General features: G+C 39.7%; 1 protein-coding gene across 1 annotated transcript in view; it reads right to left on the reverse strand.

The window, feature by feature from the left end:
- NNT (nicotinamide nucleotide transhydrogenase) overlaps positions 1-21,481 on the reverse strand; it is a 79,140-nt gene that overhangs the window by 19,576 nt on the left and 38,083 nt on the right. The window contains exons 10-18 of the mRNA XM_058679980.1: positions 19,375-19,536; positions 17,867-17,977; positions 16,814-16,959; positions 15,711-15,906; positions 14,576-14,809; positions 13,302-13,462; positions 10,808-10,987; positions 1,876-2,035; positions 997-1,078 (exon numbers count right to left, since the gene is read on the reverse strand). Of these exons, the coding sequence (XP_058535963.1) occupies positions 997-1,078; positions 1,876-2,035; positions 10,808-10,987; positions 13,302-13,462; positions 14,576-14,809; positions 15,711-15,906; positions 16,814-16,959; positions 17,867-17,977; positions 19,375-19,536 (1,432 nt within the window). The remainder of the gene's footprint in view (positions 1-996; positions 1,079-1,875; positions 2,036-10,807; positions 10,988-13,301; positions 13,463-14,575; positions 14,810-15,710; positions 15,907-16,813; positions 16,960-17,866; positions 17,978-19,374; positions 19,537-21,481) is intronic.

The raw sequence follows: 21,481 nt of genomic DNA on the forward strand, positions 1-21,481 counted from the left end.
CCATAGATTAGGATCCTGTATCCATTCTGGTACAGATACTCTGACTGATTCTAGGTACTAGCTGGCTTATCTTCTCATTAATTGCCCGCAGATACATGGATCTGGTGACATCTCAAAGGATTTTTGCAAACAGACATTAATCCTTCTGTCATCAAATGATCCCATGCTGGTGAATAAGCTGGTTCTAGATGATGAGCTGCCCTGCATGTTTGACTCATTGTGCCATGCCCATGTAACTGCTTCTGAAGCAGCTTCCCCACAAAACAGGGAACAGGTGGCCTCTAAGCAGGGAGTCCAGACATCAGAGTCCTGAATGGGGAACCAGAGATGAACAGGACAGACAACAAGGGTCACCAGGTTCACTCATCAATATCCCCATTTGCACATGCCTCAAATCCTTCATCCAGGTCCCTTAACTTGGATGTTTTACTAAGAATCCTCCCAAGAAGAGAATCCAGTGCCCAAATGGCATATGGCAGAATGCAGCCTTTCTAATGCATATTTCCAACAGAGGATGGCCTTAGAACAGGAACACTTTTCATGTTTTTTAACTTGCAAATTGGCAGAACAGTTGCCATTCCACAAATTTATTTCTGGGTTTCACTAGAGACCTTTTGTCTTCAACGTGAACAGAAACCAAGAAACAAAACTTAATTTCCTGAAACTCCTTCTCCAGCTCAAATCAGAGAAGAACAAGACATCTCTTCTTTCCCATTATTAAATATCTTGGAATTTAGAACAAAATTTTTCTTCCTAAAATCAGTCCCTATTTAGAGTCCATGCTATTAGACAAAAACTACTTAGCAAATAAAGCTAAGACCACAATAGGGTTTTTCTGGGGGGAGGAGCAGGGATGAACAGCAACCTAGCTTCTTTGACTAGGATTATATATATAAAATGTCACTTGAAGAAAGAGTGGTCATAAAAACAAGCCATCCACTTCCTTTTCTTGACACATCTTTGGAGAAGCTGCAGCTCCTCACTGGAAACACTTACCTGACCTTTTTGCCTTGCTCTGTGAGCATCTTTACCAAATCAGCAATGGGGTACTGGGCTTTGGCCGCGCAGAGACCATAGCCTATAAGGAACATAGAGAACAAAGCAGAACATGTTTTCTATTTTGAAATCGTGTGAACTACAAATTCTCACAGCATTCAAACATGGTTTTTGCCAACACAGGCAATCCATCAACAGAAGCAGAAATTAAAGTAAATCCAACCCGGAGTATTTGAAAGTTAAAATCTAGTCTTTAGTCTTTCAATCTCTCATGGTGTCTGGCACAGCTGAACACTCCCTCCCCACCCACCATGCACACATTTGTCATGTCTCTCTCTCTCTCTCTCTCTCTCTCTCTCTCTCTCTCTCTCTCTCTCTCCTATATTCTTCCAATTTTCTTTATACCTGGGTTTTGATGACACTGCAGCCTTCGGATCTCCTCCTAACCTTGTTATTATAATTCCTCCAACTTCTCCAACTTTTCTCCTCTTATTGTCCCTCTTCAGTGACAAAGTTGTGCCCAGGGGTCTAGCACTAGCCTTCTACTCTACCTGAACAGCTCAGCTTTGCTCATGGCTTCAACATTATTGAAATCCAAATGATTCTTGGTTTTTTTATATACTTTTTTTTATAAAGGTTAACAATTTCTTAGTGGGTCTAATGAATGAACTAGACACTTTCATATACTATATCTAACTTAATTTTCACAATAGGTCCAAAAACTATTATTAAGAAAAAGTAACAAAGGTTCAACAATGTCTTGTTTTCATTATATTTTCACAATGAGGAAATTCCACCTCTGGGATTCCTATTATAAGAAATCAATTTAATGTAACCAACTACAATATCTATTATTCTTCCTTGCTTTCCCCTTTTTACCTGGAGTAATAATAATGCTATTAGCTTCTCGAATCATGTCAATTGCATTGTCAAGGTTGATTTCTGTGTGAGTGCCGGAAATTTCCATGGGTTTTCCACCAGCTGTTGAACTGGTACCATAGCCTCCAAGAATCACATTAGCCAGGGAGCGATTCATTGCCTACAGAACAAAATGATTAGCTGAGAGATTATGATCTAAATAACTTTTTGAAAATGGTTTCCAATTTGTGTATGTGATATTCAGAATCAGTTAAACAGGCTTATTTGATCATTTAAAACATTTTAACTGGATAAATTTGAGTTATGAAAGTTATCTTGATATTTTAAATGACTGAAGACATCTGAGAACCACCTAACTTTCCCCTACCAAATCAACTACCCAAAGATACACGAATAAAAAGATAAATGAAAACAAAAGTTTTCATGGAAAATTACCAGTAAAATCAAAAAATGAATAAAAATTAGCATCTAGTTATTACTGCCTGAATGCACTGATTAACTGCTGTCTCCACATATGCATGTATTTCACTAAAGTCAAAGAGGAACAAAGAGAATGACAAGAATAAAATTTTTTACAAGGTGTCCCCATGGGTTGACTTCTGCTACCAGATACAAGTCATCAAGAGGCAACTGGAAAGAATGACTATCACCTCATCTAGGTCTCTGCTGCCCTCTGTCGTCAACAAACCGGAAACACAAGTTGATAATCAGCTTTCAATCCATTACAGCTCCATAAAACTTCATGCCTACACATGAATGTAACAACATTCATCATTACAATTCTAAAATACTTTCCTTCCAAAAAGGTAGATGAATAATGTCACAAACTCTGTATAATTAATAACCACACCAAAATCTTTTTTAAAATGTTATGAGAAAAATAATAGACACTTCTCATTGCATATTCGTTTACAGACAATCAAGGATGGACCAAAAAAAATGCCACAACCAAAATGTGTGACAGCAGTTGAGCTGGTTTGAAAATGGCTCACTCATGGACCTCTGGAAGCTCAGTCATAACACAAAGGAAGCTAGATGTTACTCAAGCCTACTTCACCAACTCAAACCTACAGTACACGAGCTAAACGAGCCTAACTGAATCATTTTAGACAAAGTTACAAAACAAATGGAGAAACCCTCTCTTCAGAGTTGTGATGCATACATCATTGATCCAATACATCATTTAAAAGCTAAGAGTCAACCTATATTTTAAAAGACAACGTATTTTTTTTAAGTACCTAGAGATGCTCCATCATAAACTCAATGTCGAGGGGAAACAAACAAACAACATGACCACTCATCCATGGATGGCACAGCCTGCTGCCATCCTGGTGGGGACAGGATGGCTGAAGTACAAGCCAGGCAAAGACAGCAAGGAAAAGAAACATAAAGATGAACAAAGAGCTGGCACGTCAATAAAATCACCCTTAAGAAACACAGATTTTTATTGACCACAGTGGATTTTAAATTGTTCATCAGATGCAAACCCATTTCTCAGCACTAAAAGCCCAATTTTTAAAAAAATGTGTATTGCTACAAATAAAACAAAGCCTGCACTAGCCTTATGTATAATATTAATGGGAAAGCTGGGGAAAAATTAATACTTTTAATGAAGTTCATCATCCAACTGGACACGAAGTTTTGCACTCTTAACACACCTTCCCATATTTAAATCCGAGGTTTAATGAAAGCTCAGAAGATCGTACCCTATACTTCTCATACACTCAACTTCTGCTCATTGTGATGAATCCTTCCTGATTTCGAATTGCAGGATTATGAAATTAATTTATCAAAAAATGTGTTCTACCAAATTTTTCCCTTAAAAATATTTTGTTCAGGGGCACACACTGTGGCAGTGCAGGATAACCCAAGGCTTGGGACACCTACATGCTATATCCAAGTGTCAGTCTGAGTTCCAGTCACTCTGCTTCTGATCCAGCTTCCTGCGAGGCAGCAGTCCACGGGGAATGAGCACAGTACTCGCATTTCCACCACCCACATGACACAGAAGGATGTAGTTCTGGGATCCTTGCTTCGCTCTAGCCCAGCCCTGGGTTGTGAGAGCTTGAGGAGCAAAGAACCAAATGCAAGTAATCATTTACCCGTCTCTTTCACACTCTCTCCATCTGCCCTTCAACTATGAAATAAATATAATTTGAAACAATGTATAGGTCCCAGCATGATGGCTCAGCATATATATCCTCGCCTTGCATGTACCAGGATCCCATGTCATGTCTCAGCTCCTTCACTTCCCACCCAGTTTGTGACCTGGGAAAGCAGTTGAGGATGACCCAAAGTCTTGGGACCCTGCACCCATGTGGGAGACCCGGAAGAGGCTCTAGGCTCCTGGCTTCTGATCAGCTCAGCTCCAGTCATTGTGGCCATTTGGGGAGTAAACCAGCAGACAGAGGATCTTGCTCTCCATATTTCCATTTCTCTGTAAATCTGACTTTCCAGTAAGAATAAGTAGTTTAAAAAATTGATTGCTCCAAAATGGTGAGTGTTTTTGCCATTAAGTTACTCTGTGACAAATAACTTTTCTAAGAAAGGAAACGTTGACGAACAGGCTCTGTCACCTGCATCCTGCAGCCCTCTCCAGGACAGGAGGGGCAGATACAGTGAGAAATAAGCACATTACTCCAACAAGGCTTAAAAGGACCTGTTATTTCCACCGCAAAACTCATGAAGGAGAAGAGAGGAACTTCTGAGGATATTTAATGTGTACCTAGTTCTGATGGCATCTTAGGGAGAATAGGAACAACACAGTAGCTTAACAATAAAGTCAACTTGTTAAACACCATAATCACCATTATGTTAATTCCATGTGGTCTCTTAAAAACTAAATTATTTTTCACTTCTAAATTTACCATTGCAACATCACATTTTCAACAAATGCTTACAGTTTATGGCTTTTTCTTTCTTCCTTTTTTTTTTTTTTTGGATTACTTAAGTGATTAATGGGACTATGCTCTGACCACTGATTCACATATTGAAAAGTTCCCAGCTCCCAAAGAAAAAAATTTGCACCATACTCCAAGACCATTCCTGTTAAGCTATTAAGTCCTATAATGAAATTTGTATTGTACATTAGATTCCTAATTCCTATAATTTTGAGTGTGCTGTAAACAAAAATCTAAAAACAAAAGGAAGACTATAAAATAGACAAAGCAATAGTAGCACATATATTATTTACTAGCATCTCTCATTTCAATATTTTGTAGGTACTAATTTAATTAACGACAAAGCAAAAAAGGGGCTATGGGCATTTGGTCTAGTGTCCAAGATATTTGAAGCCCACATCCGAGTATCAGGGTTCAGTTCCTGGTTCTGGTTTCCCATTCAGGCTTAGTGACAGTGCAGGCTGAGGGAGGAAGACTGTGATGGCTCAAGAAGTTGAGTCTGTCACCCACACGGGAGCCCTGCACTGTATTCATCACTACCAGCTCCAGGCAAGTGGACAGGGAGCTTGTACATTCATTTGCTGTCTCTCTTTCCCTTTCTCTTTGCCTCTCAAATAATTTTTTTAAAGATCTATTTGTTGGGCTCGGCAGCGTGGCCTAGTGGCTAAGGTCCTCGCCTTGATCCCATATGGCTGCTGGTTCTAATCCCGGCAGCTCCACTTCCTCTCTATCTCTCCTCCTCTCAACATATCTGACTTTGTAATAAAAATTTAAAAAATAGAAATCTTAAAAAAAAAAAAGATCTATTTGTTTTTATTTGAAAGGCAGAACCATGGAGAGAAGTAGAGATAGAGAGATCTTCCATGCACTGGTTCACTCCCCAAATGGCTACAACAGCCAAAGCCTGGCAGACATGAAGCCAGGAGCCTCCTCCGGGTCTCTCACGTGGTTGTAGGGTCCCAGGGACTTAAGTCATCCTCCTCTGCTTTCCCAGGCTGTAGGCAGGGAACTAGAATGGAAGTGGAGCAACCAGAACACACATAGGTGACCATATCCGATGACATAAAAAGGCTTGGCCCACGATATCATGACATCAGCCCACAGGTAAATTTCAGAAAGTAAAGCAAAGCAAAAAAATATTACTTCTAGAACAGTTTTCTGACCCACTTAACCCTGTTCTAACTTCATTTGGAAACAAAGGGAAAATGCAAAAATCAAAAGCTTTGGGTTAAAAATACCATTCCATTTTCTGTCTACAAGACAATCGGCACACTAATCCAAGTAGTAGACCCGATAAAAACATGGAGAGGTCACAACAGCTGAACATCAGCCAGACCATCCATCTGAGCTGGCTACTTAGTCTCTGTAAACATTTCTCAGTTTCTATAATGGGAGTTTTGTAGACTTGTAGGACATGCAAAAGAATTTTTTGTGAAAACAAAAAATCTGTTTCAGAAATAGCTGGTTAGCCACTTGGTATGCATTTCATTCTCTCTCACATGACAAAACGACCCCTTTCTGGTTACCAGTTGGATGTTTCTTTCCATAAATAATAATCAAGACCAGTATACTAATATCAAAATAGCTTTGGTATATCTGTTACCAAAACTATTTAGAGAACTCCAAAGCATGAAATGAACTAGTATAGAAAATACCCATCTAACATTCATTTAAGAAACACAACCTTTGTTGATGCCAGATGCTAGGTCCACCACAAGAAACACAATGGTAAATCCTAGGTTGCACCTAAAAATGCTACTTCCTACCCTCAGAATCAAGAAAGAAAGGAAATGAGCCAATATTTGTTAAGCACCTCATGTAACACCTGGAGTCCGAGTTATTGCCCAATTCTGAGTAGCGACTTCGTTTGTGTTTTTTATTACAAACTACCTTTTTTTCTGCCAGGTACTACCAAGAAGAAACAATGCCTTCCAACAAAAAGCACAAGCCAAGATTCAATAAAAATTCTGAAAATTATAAATCAGAAAAATTTGAAAGGAAAAAAAAAGTTCCATCTTCAATGTCTAAAGTATGGCAGGCTTGCCTTTGCTGATTTACCGTTGCTGTGCAATACCACGGGGCAGAGCACGCCAGCAGAGCAAACATGACTGGTAAGAGCTGGGGAATCTTGCACTTAAAACCAACAAAAAGATCTTATTCCCTTTGACCACGTAATTGCACGTGCAAAACTGGATCCTAGAATATAACTGAAGATACACAAAGAAGAATAACACAACCAAGGAAAGTGGAAAAATAAAAATGATTTGAATAAACAGATTATGGCATGTCTTTGTGATATAACATGTAGACTATAAAAAGTAAAGAAATTAAACTGAAATTGAAATTAGAAAATTAATGCACTAAATAGAATGCATGTAAATGTATACAAAGGAAAAAGATTAGACAAATTAAGTAATAATGAAAGTTTATATAATCGTACTTTATTTTGGACCCTCCTCCGTTCCTTCTGAATTTCCTACAGTAGGCATCTATCACTTTCGGAAGTGGAATTTAAGGCTTCAAATGCTCTTCAATTCAAATTAACATAAGAACACTTGAGAAGGTCATAGAACTATGGAATTAAAGGATATCTATTTGAGTGCAAAAATCTGAAATCCATGCATAGTTTTTTCATAATATACACCTTCCATAAAGACCACCATACAAACTTACTGATATTATTACAGAGTATTAGTTAGCCTTGATATGATATTTACAAAGTCAGCTATCATGATTAGCTTTTCAAGTGGTACAACAATAAAAAATTTCTGTAGTGATATGCTAGAGGCGGGAGAACTAGACAAGCTTTCTTATATAAAAGAAATTATGATAATATGATTGCAAAAATACATCAATATTTACTGAAGGATCTTTATATAGAAATAAAACATTGCTGATTTAAAACAATAAATAAGGAACGGATAAAATTAGAAAAAGATGAGGTTATTTCAGAAAATTACTACCTTATCTAGCTGCTTTTAAAGATCCATTAGTGTAAGGGTTACTGTTGCCGTTATAACTAATAATGGTAGAAATTTCAAAAAGATATAAAAGGGAGAGAAGTAAAAGACTCACAGGCAGACATTTGGGAGATAGGCTGATACATTCAAGAACCTCAAGAAAACCTTTGAGGGTCTCTGGGACTGTGTGGTGTTCCTGTGCACGCCTCAGCGACCCGATGCAGAGGTGAACAAGAGTTCTACAGGTCATCCCAGGAGCTCCCATCTCTGTCTCCTCCATGTGAGCTGTGTGGGCCACCGCACGTCACACAGCCTCTCCGGGCTGGAACTGCCTCCGTGAGAATTAAACGGGAGGATTTTGGGAAGCGTTTCTGTACTGCCGAGTACCTGTTTTAGGTTCGGGGCGAGCATTTAGCTCATCAGACAGGACTGCATCTCCAGTAAGAGTGTCTGAGTTTGATTCCCAGCTCTGACTCCGGATTCCAGCTGCTTGTTAACGGGCACCCTGGGAGGCAGCAGATAATGGCTCAAGTAGTTGCATCCCCTGGCATTCACATGGGAGACCTTAACTGATTTCCTGGAGCCAGGTGCAGCCTCCATCCTCGGAGAAATTTGGGAAGTGGACAAGTGAACTGGAGCTCTCTGTCATCTGTCTCTCAGCCTTTCAAATGAATAAAAAAAAATTTTTTTGAGGCCAGCCTTGTAGCACTGAGGGTTTGGCTACTGTTTGCATTGCAACTGCCACTTGTAACACTAACATATGGAAATATTTGACTGATGAGTCAAGTCCGGGCTACTCTACTTCAGATCCCACTAATGTACCTAAGAAGGCATTAAAAGACATCTGCAGCATCTGGACACTGCTCCTGCTGCCCAGGTGGAGGACCAAGAAGGAATTCTTGGCTCCAGAGTTAGGCCTGGCCTAGCCTGGCGATTGCAGGCACTTGGGGAGTGCATCAGCAGCTGTGTGGATATTTGGGGAGAACAAACCAGCAGAAAAAAGATCTCTCTGTTTGTGTATTTCTACCTCTGCCTTTCAAATCAATGCAAAATTTTTTTAAAAAATTAAACTATAATAAAAAGGAAAATCATTGAAGGAAAAAAAAGCATCCGAGCAAGAAGATACCCATGATAACATTTCTAGAAGTAGATACAAGGCTAGGTATTTGGGAGAGCAGTCAGGAAGGCACGTCGTGTCTGGCTTCCCATCTGAGTGCCTGGGTTCAGTCGTGCCTCTGCTCCCTGCTGTGCCAGCTTCCTGGTGATGGAAGAAGGTTGTGCGCAGTGGATCAAGTAGCTGGGTCCTCGCCACCTGGGTGGGAGACTGGACTGTGGCCCTGGCCCCTGGCTTCGGCACAGCCCAGCCTCGGCCACTGCAGGCATCTGGGAACTCAGCCAAGGACTGGGAGCTACCCACTCCCTCTCTCCACACCACCCCCCTAACCTCCTCTGACTTTAAAATAAACAAATAAATAAGTAGGTAAAAATAAACAAAATATAAGACCTCTCTTCAGCCTCATGCTTATCAGCTTGCCACTGTCTTTCTTAAAATTCTAGTCCTCCCATTTCATTTTAAAGGCTCTTTTCTGACAAACCACATGTAAGCAATAATGACAATCTGCTGCCCCCTGCTGGTCTTCAAATACAGCAAGCAAAGCAAAATCAAACCAAGGCTTTAATGTTTGAGAAAAACCTGAATTTCTAATAAAATCAAATAAAGTGCTTTCTTCTTTAAAAACATTTGCATATAAAATTCTACAAGCTTGCCAATTCTGAAATAGGATCAATAACCTCTCCCTTTCCAAAACCCTGAAAATTTTAGATGACTTCATTTAAAATAATCTCCTGAGAATTTGTAACACCAGATCCTTTGCTTTGCCATATGGCTAAAGAAACAAAAGCAATTCTATAACCTTAATTATGACTGGATTTTCAGTTACAACATAAGGAAAATTCTAACTTGCAAGTGTGTTTTAAATAATACAACAAAAGAATAAAGATACAATATTCTTTTCTGTCTAAATTATTTATCAATGGCAAACCATTTTATTTGGCTTTATATTTATTTATACTTTAAATAAAACTCAAAGCTATTATTTCAAGAACAGAATCTATAAAACTTAAAGTTTTCTATTTCTATAAAAATTAGTACTTTTTCCACTTCTAGGAATACAACTTAAGACTAAAATCATAAATGCCAAAATACACTTACATCAAGAGAAATTTAAAAATCAGTCTAAACTGTTCAGCACTAGTGAAAAATTCAGTTTGCATATCATATGATAGAATAGTATAAATTCAAATAATGTTACAGCATTTTAATGTTAAAAAGTCAGGAACAGAACAAGATTTTTTTAATTGAATGAAAAGCAATATATAATGTAATATATGATCAAATAAATAAACGTACAGATATGTCATACACACTAGAAAATCATGGAAGAAAATAAGCCAGAATCTTATGTGTTTATCTCCAGATACAAAGAGGTGTTACAAGATCTTTTTTTAACTGTATTTATTTATTTAATTATTTATCTTTATTTGAGAGGCAGATGGAGAGACAGAGACAGAAATAGAAAAAACAAATCCTCACCTGCCTGCACCTGCCTGCACCTGCCAGCACCTGTCTGCACCTGCCTGCACCTGCCTGCACCTGCCAGCACCTGCCAGCACCTGTCTGCACCTGCCTGCACCTGCCTGCACCTGCCAGCACTGGGCCAGGCTGACACCAGGAACTGGGAACTCCAGCCATGCAAGCCATCCCCTGTGGCCTGCCACAGTGCACAGGAGCAGGAAGCTGACACTAGAAGCAGAGCTGGGACTCAAACCCCGGGCCCTCCAGGCTCAAACGCAGATGTCCTAAGCAGCGTCTTGACCGCTACACTACACAGCCGCCCATATTTTTCACCTTTATATCTAATTTTACTAATTCTCTGTAGCATTATACTTTGAAAATTGCCTTGGATGTTATCCGGGGGATTTTTGTTACAATTAAAACTTCAGTACTTGTTTCTACTGCAAACAAAGGCAAACACGTGCGCATCCCCAGAGCACGGCTTCTGCGTTTCTTACCACACACATGATGTAGGACAGGATAGCCCCAGAGGAGCCGATGAGAGCACCCACGATGGTCAGCAGGTTGTTGTTGAGCAGGAAGCCCTCCGCACACAGAGCCCAGCCCGAGTAGCTGTTCAGCACGGTGATGACAACAGGCATGTCAGCGCCCCCAATGGCCGCCGTCAAAGTCACACCCTGGGATGAAGATCACAGCAGAACTCGAGACGGATAATATTACAACAAACCCTCTAACATCTTGCTTCTGGGTCATTTCCTATGAGCACGTGTACATGGATGTTGTACTTTGGGTAAAAACCAAGTATTTCCCGCACGACCAGCTCTCCCACAAATGCAACAACTCAATTCTGGGCCAGCAACTCCACCCCACTATTAAAAAATGCCTAAAGAAAGGCAGTGACCAACACGGGCACAAATTTGAGAGGGTCCATACTAGGGAAAGCTATATAGCAGTAAGTGAATTTCCCAGGTGAGATTTACCACTTCAGACTTGAAGGTAGGCCCTTATGGATACCACGTGTGGTGGCTGAAACTAACATATACGCCCACAGTCTTACTAGTGTGAAGATCCCAACAACAAGGTTTGGGATAACAAAGACAGCTGAAAAGTGAGAATGAAAATGCTACAAAGGAACAAACTACGGAGAGTGCCAAATTCCAGGTGCAAATCCTACCTAAAGTGTATGGTTGACTCTTGAATTATACGTATGACAGGTAGATTCTAAGCAGTCCTGTTCAAGTAACAGAGGTATCAGATTCCCCCACCACACCAGAAAAGAAATTTGAAGTTTAAATTCAGCCAAGTTAGTTACATGCAAAAGTTAAGGAATAAAAATTATACTTAATTCTCTTTGGGTGAACACACACACACAAAAAGTTTTAAAATGTATCATTAACAATGTCCCCCATGCAATCCAAAATTATGAAATATAGGAAAGAAAAAGGATGGAGGGACAACAATTTTAGCTTTTTATACGTCATACTCCTACTTTTTTGTGTGTTTTTCACAATGCAAATGTGCTCATATATTACTTAGTTTAGCCAAAAACAAATAATTCTAAAAATACTTCTTCTTACTCGAGCATTCTCATACAGTCAATATGCATAGCACCTTTTAACCATCATATTCACTGCCTCTCAAAAACAATAATTTTCAAGTTTTATAGTTCTGAACAACAGACTCGGTGTTCAGACTTTCTTTTAACTCTTCTGCTTGATCACATTAAAATGCCAAAATTATGTTTCTATTAAAATAAAACAAAACCAGTGCTAAGCCAGAATAAAATCGGATCGTTAGCATTAATATGAAGATAGAATTTGAAGACCTCCTCAATGTGTCGAACCTTCTGTCCTGAAATCATGACCTAATTCTTACAAGCACACAAAAAGAAGCACCACTGTGTTTCTCAATCAAGGAGATGGCAAATGTGTTGCAAACACTTATGGGGTGTCTAATTTTGTGCCAGACACTGCATATAATTTTCTAAAACTGGAAAATGTAAATCTTGCCTGCAAAGTCGACAATATACTAGAGGAACACAAAGCTATCAGTGAATAACACACTACCGCATGCACCAGTAGCACACACGGGTATGATAAAGTGCTTAACTGTAACATACACACAGATAACTAACACAAATGCTGTAAGAATACTAAGCACAGGAACCACTGAGAAATATTAAACACAAAAATTAGTGAGGAAGAGGAATATCAGACTTACCACAAAAGCCCCTCACTGGACACACAGGGTAATTGCCTGCATTTCACTTCATACAATTATCTAATCTGGTGTCATATCTTTCAGTGGATGTCCAACTAATGGGTGGAGACTAACATTTCCTGGCTATTTCAAAGACTACATTTTGAATATTACATACATAGCCAAGCACTGTTTTCTAGGCTTGTCACACAGTAGGCACCGAATGATTGGAATAGAAAGCCTTGGCTTTTTAAAACTCTTATTCACCATCATATTTATCCAATGAAGAAATCAGAGCAATAAAGGTATCTTTGTGACATGAAAATGAATAGTAGAGAGAAAAAGTGGAGTTTTTTCCCTTACTCTTTTGTCATTTCCCAGATTCTAAAAATATGAAAATGAAACAATTTTAAAATATTTTTCTTCCATTAGAGGGGTCTTAAAGAGCTACAGATGTGATTAGAGAGTAATCTAACAAAGAATTCCCCATTTCTAAATGTATATATATCTTCTTCACCTTTTTTCTTTTCTTTTTTTTTCAGTGAAAGAGCCAGAGATTGCTCTTACATCCACTGGTTCACTCCTCAAGCGCCTGCAACATGCAGGCCAAAGCCAGGAGCTACAAACTGAATCCTGAACCACTGGGTAGGGGACAGCGCCTTTACCAGGCATTAACAGGGAGCTGGCAGCTGAATCCGGCAACCTAGACATAAGGGTCAAACCCAGGCCTGCCAATGTGCTGCCTAGGCTGAACGCCTGCCTCAACGTGTGCCCGGCAGTCTGATTCCTTACCATGACAGCAGAAAGGGCGGACACAGCGCCCAGACAGGTAATGCCCGTGGTGAAGCTCGGGTCCATCATGAATGGGATTATTCCACCCACACTAGCAGCCAGCAAGCCTGCGTTGAGTAAGTGCCTGCCAGGCAGCAGAAGAGGGGCAGAGTTCAGGATACCTAGAACCAAGCACACAGAATGTGTCAGGCATACTCAAGTGTACGTCATTCAAACCTCAAAATCTACTCTTAGAATAATACCAGGGTATTATTAAAACATCATTTTATACCACCAGATATGAAACATGAAAACAAATTAAAGTTATGACACATAACATTTGAGGGAGACAGGAAAAGCACGGCTCCATGCAATGCTCTTTTCCTGACTTTGATCACACTTTCCTACTCTTTATTACAGAATCTTAAAAAGCACTTTTTTTCCTGTATGACCAATAGAGAAGTTGTTAACTGTGGTTTTACTTATTTAAAACTTCAATACAGAGTCCTAGTACATTAGCCTTCCTGATTGTATCAGTGGAGCCCAAGGGAGAACCCTCATTTGTTAGTTGTTTCTGAAGACAAAGCATGAAACATGAATGTAGACTCGAAGTTCTTTTATGCTTTTTAAGTTTCATACAAGTCCCCACCTAATTTTAATGACTTTATTACTGAGGAGCAAAACCACATTTTTATTATCATTAACTAGTTTCTCCAGACACTCATATTTTTGTTAAAACACTAGAGGCAGCCACCGTGGCTTTTTCTCTCCACTTCCAATTTCATGATTTACTTTAGCAGAACCGAAAGTTGCCATGCTGTAGCCTTGAAATATGCATTTACTTTCAAAATTATGGTCTCTCAATCACACCATCTCATTCAACAAGCTTTTCTCTGTTCCGGAAAATGTACCAAGTTCATTTCTATGAACTCTACGCTAACATCGCTAACCAAAGATTATGAAGATGTTATTTTGCTCATATGTATTATCAGATGTGAAGTAGTCCCTCCAGGTCAATTTCCGTTCACTAATTCCCTCCATTGCCAGTTTCCATTCTCTAACTTCCTCCAGTGGCTGCCTGCAGGAGGGAATAGCTTCAAAGCTTTTTGAGACTTGTAAGGGGCAGCAAAGTCAAACTATCCACAGAGGGAAGAAAAAAAATTTTTACCAATTTCTGAGCACCTTGCACTCATCACCTAACAGTTTTCACAGTTCAGTATTTTCCGAAATTGAAAGAGACCCATAAATAGCCTCAACAACAGATATTTCCCCATAGGTTATGTTGTGTCACTTACCTTGCAATTTCCCATAGGCGATAAGAGACCCACTAAAGGTAACACCACCAATGTAAGTGCCAAGGTAGGCCACAATCTTGGTGAGATTTGCTGTTGCATCCATGGCAAAATGTGGATATTCTACGATGTACTCAGCTATGCAAGTAAGTACAGCTGCCATACCCACTAAACTGTGGAAAGCAGCAACTAATTGAGGTAAATCAGTAATCTGGATGCGTTTGGCAATTGTCAATCCTATTGGGAAATGAAGGTCAAAGAGATATTAAAACTTAATAGAATTCTGAGGAACAGCGACAACCAAGATCACATTTAAGGGACCCCATCACCATCACCAACAAACATGACCTTGCTCCCAGAATGGACCACTCTACAGGGACTGTATAGAAGGTAAAAACCTTAACTCTTATCTATATATCCAGCTCAGCTAGCCAATGCCTATGCTAATGAGCACGATCACACAGCATCCATGACTGTCCCTTCCCCGTACTAATTCCAACCGATTCCCCAAGGAGGGGAGGGCTGAAACACTTTTACACATTACTCAAGGTCCCAGTCAGATCCCCTGACATTTTCCTCGAGGAAGAAATATCACAGGTTCTATCCTGTACAGCCAGGACTTGCTCCTGTGCACATAGAAATAAACAGCTACAATAGCATTGTTTTCCAAGTAGATGGGTCAAAGGCAGAAAACGCAAAAACCTGACTAGTAATGCCTGAATTAGGTGACAGCAAAGTGTTTGCTACAGACAGATTACAGAGGAATGGAGTTCAGAATATTTGTTAGGATCATGTCTGAAGTGTGTCCTGCCATTCATTTTCAGCACAAGCTGATCTATAGCCATTATTTTGACTCGCTTGATGCATATGATGTTTTTGCTTGTATAATAGATTGAGAATTTTCCCAGCTGTTTGGAATTTTTACCAAAATACATACTTTTTTGAAGCAACTGCCATTAAGGGAATATAATTCTTTCATTGCTATGTATCTCAGACAGAAATATATGTTCAACAATTAATATGCTGTTATTACAAGATATTACTTCTAACACAGTACTCCTCAATCTATGAACCTAACTGCTTTCAGGGGTTTGAAGTGCATGCACTCATATAAAAGTAGATGCCCACAAATACTTACCAATGGTACCGCCCAGAGCCATTGCACCAGACATCTGCGCTAACAATTCTGGGCTCGGTTTTAGACCTCCTAGGGTGGCTGCCAGACCTCCAGCAACCCCAATCATACCAAGCGCATTGCCAAGACGTGCTGTTCCCTGGGTGGAAAGGCCAGCCAGGGCCCCAACACAGCACAAACCTGAGCCTAGGTACATGATCTTTTCGGAGAAAAGGAGAAAGAGAGAGACGTTATTACAACCTTCATGCTATTAACTTACAAAGGACCTCTCCTATGGAAGCTTGAATGTCTGAGAACATATATATTTTCCATCCAGTAAGAATAGTAACATACTAAACATTTTAAATGTGTAACCGCATCATTTAAATAGACTAGTTTCTTCTGGATTTTATACTATGCATAAACACATAGAAAAGTATGTTAACAAGAACAGTTATGATTGGATCTGAAACTATCAGACCTGAACAAATGCTGCAAAAAAAAAAAAAGAACTCATTCCAGATCAGAGCCTCCCTCCCTCCCCATTGTGTTTCAGATGCCATGACACATTCTAGACTTCACCACGTGCCACAGCCCCATCACATATCAGGATATTTTTGAGACTTCAAAAAGGGCAGGGGGCAGTGCTCAGCCCCAAGCAATCTGTGCCCACATCTGAATATCCAGCGAAGCCTTGTTCCAGACACCATCGCCTACTTTATGAAGGGAGAACCCAAACCGTGTTAACTGCAGCCCTGCCTTTTGCAGTTCCTTGTGCGCCCCTCTGAGCGTCCACTCGCCCTTTGCCCTCAAACACATCTCGCTTTCCTGATCTCTTCCATCCATGCTCCTCATGCATGAGACAAGAATGGCCCAAGTCTGACCGAGGGGTCTGTGCAACAGCCTTTCTACGTGAGGGAAACACACAGCTAAACCAATGCGACAGACAAATCTTTCTCTGGGATGCAGGGGCCAGATCCTTAGAGGACCAGAATGTTCTGATCAAGCTATCTCCAGGGCTATATTTGCTTGATAGGTTGAGTTTTAGTTACCAATAATGCTAAGTCTGACACAGAAGAAAACAATTTTTTGTAGAAAACACTACAGCATTCAGTAAACACTCTTACTTGTTCAATGTCATAACCACTGTAGAGAGCAGCTAAATAGCCACCAACAAAGGTGCCAGCAGGGAGCAGGTACAGGTAATTGTACTCTGGAGGGTCTGTGGGACGCTTGAACATGTCCAGCATTCTCTGGGTCACCAGAAAACCACCTTATCAAAGCAAATATAAAACAGAGACAAACATTGAATAGGATTCATTTTTATTTACACAAAAGGAACAATTTTTGTGTATTTCACATACATAATTTTAACAACCTAATGACCCAAGATCTTCTAAAGTATCACATTTTTTTTCTATTTTTATTACCCAGGGATTAATAAAAACCTTACATAACATTCTAGAACTTCAAGAGTAAAAGTCCTACTCTTGAAGCCAATTCCTCTAGTGGGGAGAGGACAAAAAAACAAAAATAAGAAAAACCTGCCATCTGAATGCAAAATCTACTATTTATGCATGACTAAAAGTAAAGAGCCGTTCAAAAATCTTGGGAATGAAAAAGAATCACAGATTAGGTTGTTTTCCAATAAGTCACTATATTTGTTAATACGTATAATAAACAATAGGAAAAACATGCCAATAAGTTCTGTGATTCTTGGACACATTAAAGAATTTTTAGCTATAAAATACTATCAAATGAGTCTCACACATGAGTAATGTGCTAGACTTTCAATTTTCAAAAATAAACACCGGCTGTACTGGAATAAAGGGAAAAACCAAAATGTTATCTAAGAATATACTCATTTGTAGTTGTTATGGTTGCTTAACCAAAAACTATGCAGTTAATAACTTTCCAGTTAAATTGTAGCAGCATTATTATGTTTGTTTACTTTGGAATATTAAGGAGGGGTCTTATTCTCTTATCCTACTTTCTAAAAATTACAGACAAGCAAAACTATTTGCCTTCACCAAAAGAACCTTGACGGTCTGAGTGAAAGACTTTCTAAAGCCACAACTAAATTATTACAATCAGAATTTCTATCTGAAACTAATTTATGAATTGCTTTTGGTAGGTCTCCACTAAAAGTAGCCTCCTACGTTCTCCCGTCCTCCTTCTACCTGCAATGTTGACTGAGGATATGAAGGTGGCAAGAGCAGCAAGGCCCTGAGCAGTTGTGGATGGATACAGCTGTCCTCCCATGAGCGCCAGGCCACCGACGGCAGTCAGTCCTAGAAGGGAAGCATAGCCCAGTGAACAGTCCCAACAGCACCCCACTCACACTCAGAAAGGCAAAGGTTCTCAATATCAAAACAGTTGTTGTGCCATTTTCCTTGAAATGCTACATTGTCAATCTCATGGGGTTGATTACAGGGGAAAAAAAGAAAAACACTTACTGGCATCAAAATATGCAGATACAGATACGCAAGTCCTTTATATAAAATAGCATAGTATTGCATATTGCCTATACAAATCCTCCTCTATAATTGAAATAATCTCTATATTACTTATAATAATATTAATAATACAATGTAAATATCACTTAAATATTTATTATACTATATTGTTTAAGATTGATGACAATGAGAACATGGCTGTAAATGTTCAGTACAGATGTAACTTTTTCTGAATATGTTTGAGACATGGTTGGTTGAATCTACATAGAACACGAGGAAGTACAGGGCCAAATGTAACGAACTTTCCTGAGGAAGGCTATTGACAACACTCCTCTTTCTCCCTTAAAGTACTACTTCAAGCAAAGGGTTTATAAAACGTTTTCACCTTCCCTATAAGGATACAACCTGCCTTTAACTTTCTAGCTGTATTCTACTGAAAAAGGTATAAATCATTGAGGTTTCTAAACAGCATTGCTTATGGCAAAAAAGTGACTGCTAGTGGATACATATGTCTGAAATGGAAAGAACTATTTATGATGAAGATAATAGGGCTTTGGGCTTCCCTGGGTGTTGGGCTATTCTCTGCAGAGATCCTAGAATCCTCAGCAGTATTGTGGGAGTCTGTGGGCCCTGAGGCTTTGAGGCCAGTGCAACTCCCATGCCCATCCAATGTGGATCTTATTCCCTGACATCAGAGGCTTGAATAGAAGACAAAGGGAAGAGCTCCTGGGCAGCCTATGGACTGCTGTGTAGACTAGAACCAAAGAGAAGTCCCGGCTGTCCCACCAGCAGGCCACGTTTCCAGTCCCATGAGCCTCACAGTGAAGTCAATGCCATGTGTGGCCAACTGTAGCTTCAACTGAACATCCAACCTCACAAAGCTAACGGGAATCCCTTAAGGATGTTGCAACAATGGTTCTGAGAAACTCTGGTTTTCACATTTCACCAGTGGAATCCTTTTCTTAAAGTAAACCGTATTTGAAATAAATACCAGTGGATTTGCACTACTTGAAATGGGAGCAGCCCAGAGGGCTGACACATTCCCATGCCCTCTTACTTCACAAGCCCACATCTTACACTCTCTGAGAGCCTCAGAGTTACCACAATGTGGCACGAAACACGAAGGAAAACAATTGGAAAAATAAAGACTTTCTAAGCCACATTGAAAGCATTCCTAAGGCCAGATGAGTCTCTGAAAATGCAAGATGAGGAAACCCGAGAAAGGAACAAACCTGAAATGGCATTCGTCACAGACATCAGTGGTGAGTGCAGGGCGGGAGTTACGCCCCAGACCGTGTGGTAGCCCACAATGCCAGCCAAACCAAAAGTGGTCACCATCTGAGAAAAGGCTAGGTTGGGAGCCACCAGGCCCAACCCCAGCATCCCAGTGAGACCTAGAGAAAGAGGATAACAATTTTAAGATAACTGTTATCTCAGTCATATTAAAAATGCACACACACACACACACACTCCAACACCTGGAACAGCCAATGTATTAAATTCTACCCCCTTGCCAGAACTGCACAGGTATTTTATTACATATTTCACGATTGGAGAAGTGGGGTTGAGGAAGAAATCTGTGAACAAAATTCAACTTTCAACTAACCTCCCCAGGCAAACTACAAAGACCAAGTAATATTGATGAGTCACCTTAATAATAAATTGCACATTTTGTCCCACGTATCTTGCCTTCTTCCATTTTAACTTTCACCGACAATGCCACATGTTTTTATTACAGCATTTTTACTACAGATTTATACGCCTATAGAGGTCCTACCAAAGCATTTTCTACTTGGGAAAGACATAACCTTTTTAAGACAGAGGCTTTACAAGGCCAATTTCATGTCACTCTCAGCTTTGGCTGAGGTACAGGAGTTTTAGCAGAGTAAGAAGAATTTCATTCACTCCAGCAACTCCCTAAAACACATGGCTTCCACCCACCCGGGACAGAGGTTTTGCAATTCGCTCCTGAATCTGGACTGGACTGCTGGCCAGGGCGGTCAGCTCCAGCCTCAACACAAGTCAGCAATCAGGATTTTTACAAAGAAAAGGGAAAAATACAAATTAAGTGAAGAATGTGCAGAACACAAACAGTCAGTCCCGAACATACATCTTTAATTATCGCCTTCCTTAATGGCGAACATGTGACGATTGCTCTGCAGCGTAAGAAAGGGTTACCTGGTGGTCAGTAGAAACACAATGACAGTGAGTGACCAGGAAGCAGACTAAAGTATATCACATTCTTTGAAGGATCTTATATAGATTCTCTACACAGAGAAGACAAAGTCTTGTTTTTAATATAAAAGAGGCAGTTTAAGATCAAGCAAGGCGGAACACATAGTTAGCATGAAGACCCACATGGAAGCTGAGGTAAGAGGAATTCTGCTTATCTGGTACCAGTCCTTAATTCTTTATCATTTGCTTTGTTTTCCTTTTATTTTAGCCCTACGTAGATCTGCATAGCATTTTTAGTGCACTGTATGTAAGAAAAGTCAAACAAAAATTTTTCAGTCTCTAATAATACATGGGCAAATTGAACATTCATCACAATTCAACAGTACGTTTTTAGTGTTTTCATGAAGATGAATTTAAAAAATAATTTGGGGCCAGTGAGGTGGCACAGCAAGCTAATCCTTCACCTGTGACATTGGCATTCCATTTGGGTGCCAGCTTGATTCCTGGTGGCTCCATTTATGATCCAACTTCCCTGCTATTAGCCTGAGAAAACAGCTGAGGGTGTCTCCATGGCTTTGGGCCCCTGAACCCAAGTGGGAGACCCAGAAGCTGGGAGATCTGACTCTCAGCTTTCGATCGCCCCCGTTCTGGTCATTTTGGCCATTAAGGGTGTGAACCTGCTACTGAAGATCTCTGTCTCTCTCTGTCTCCTCACCTCCCCACCATAACTCTTTCAAGTAAAAAATAAACCTTTAAACATTAAATAAGTAACTTATATGAAATTCAAAAAAAAAGGAAGAAAATCAACTTACAATGTTGAATTTTTGTCACTAGGTAAGTAACTTAGAATGTTATTACATATGTTCGTGGACATTACTTTATATCATTGTGTGTATCCTTCAAAGCAAGCATTTGGTTCTCCAGTACTACCCAACAGTACAGAAAATCACACTTCATGTCTTACAAAGCACAAAACCCCCATAAGATTTATACACAATTAAAATCAACATAATCTGACACACAACGGTATTTCAAAAAATTTAGGGAAAAGTTAGAATTAAAAGATAAACTTACTTTGGTCCAAATAAATGGTTCTCATCTTCACACACATTCTTCAAAAAGTTCAAGGACAATACATATGATAGAAATACTATGTATGGATTT

The sequence above is a fragment of the Ochotona princeps genome, chromosome 23, assembly GCF_030435755.1.
Source record: "Ochotona princeps isolate mOchPri1 chromosome 23, mOchPri1.hap1, whole genome shotgun sequence".
Classification (NCBI taxonomy): domain Eukaryota; kingdom Metazoa; phylum Chordata; class Mammalia; order Lagomorpha; family Ochotonidae; genus Ochotona; species Ochotona princeps.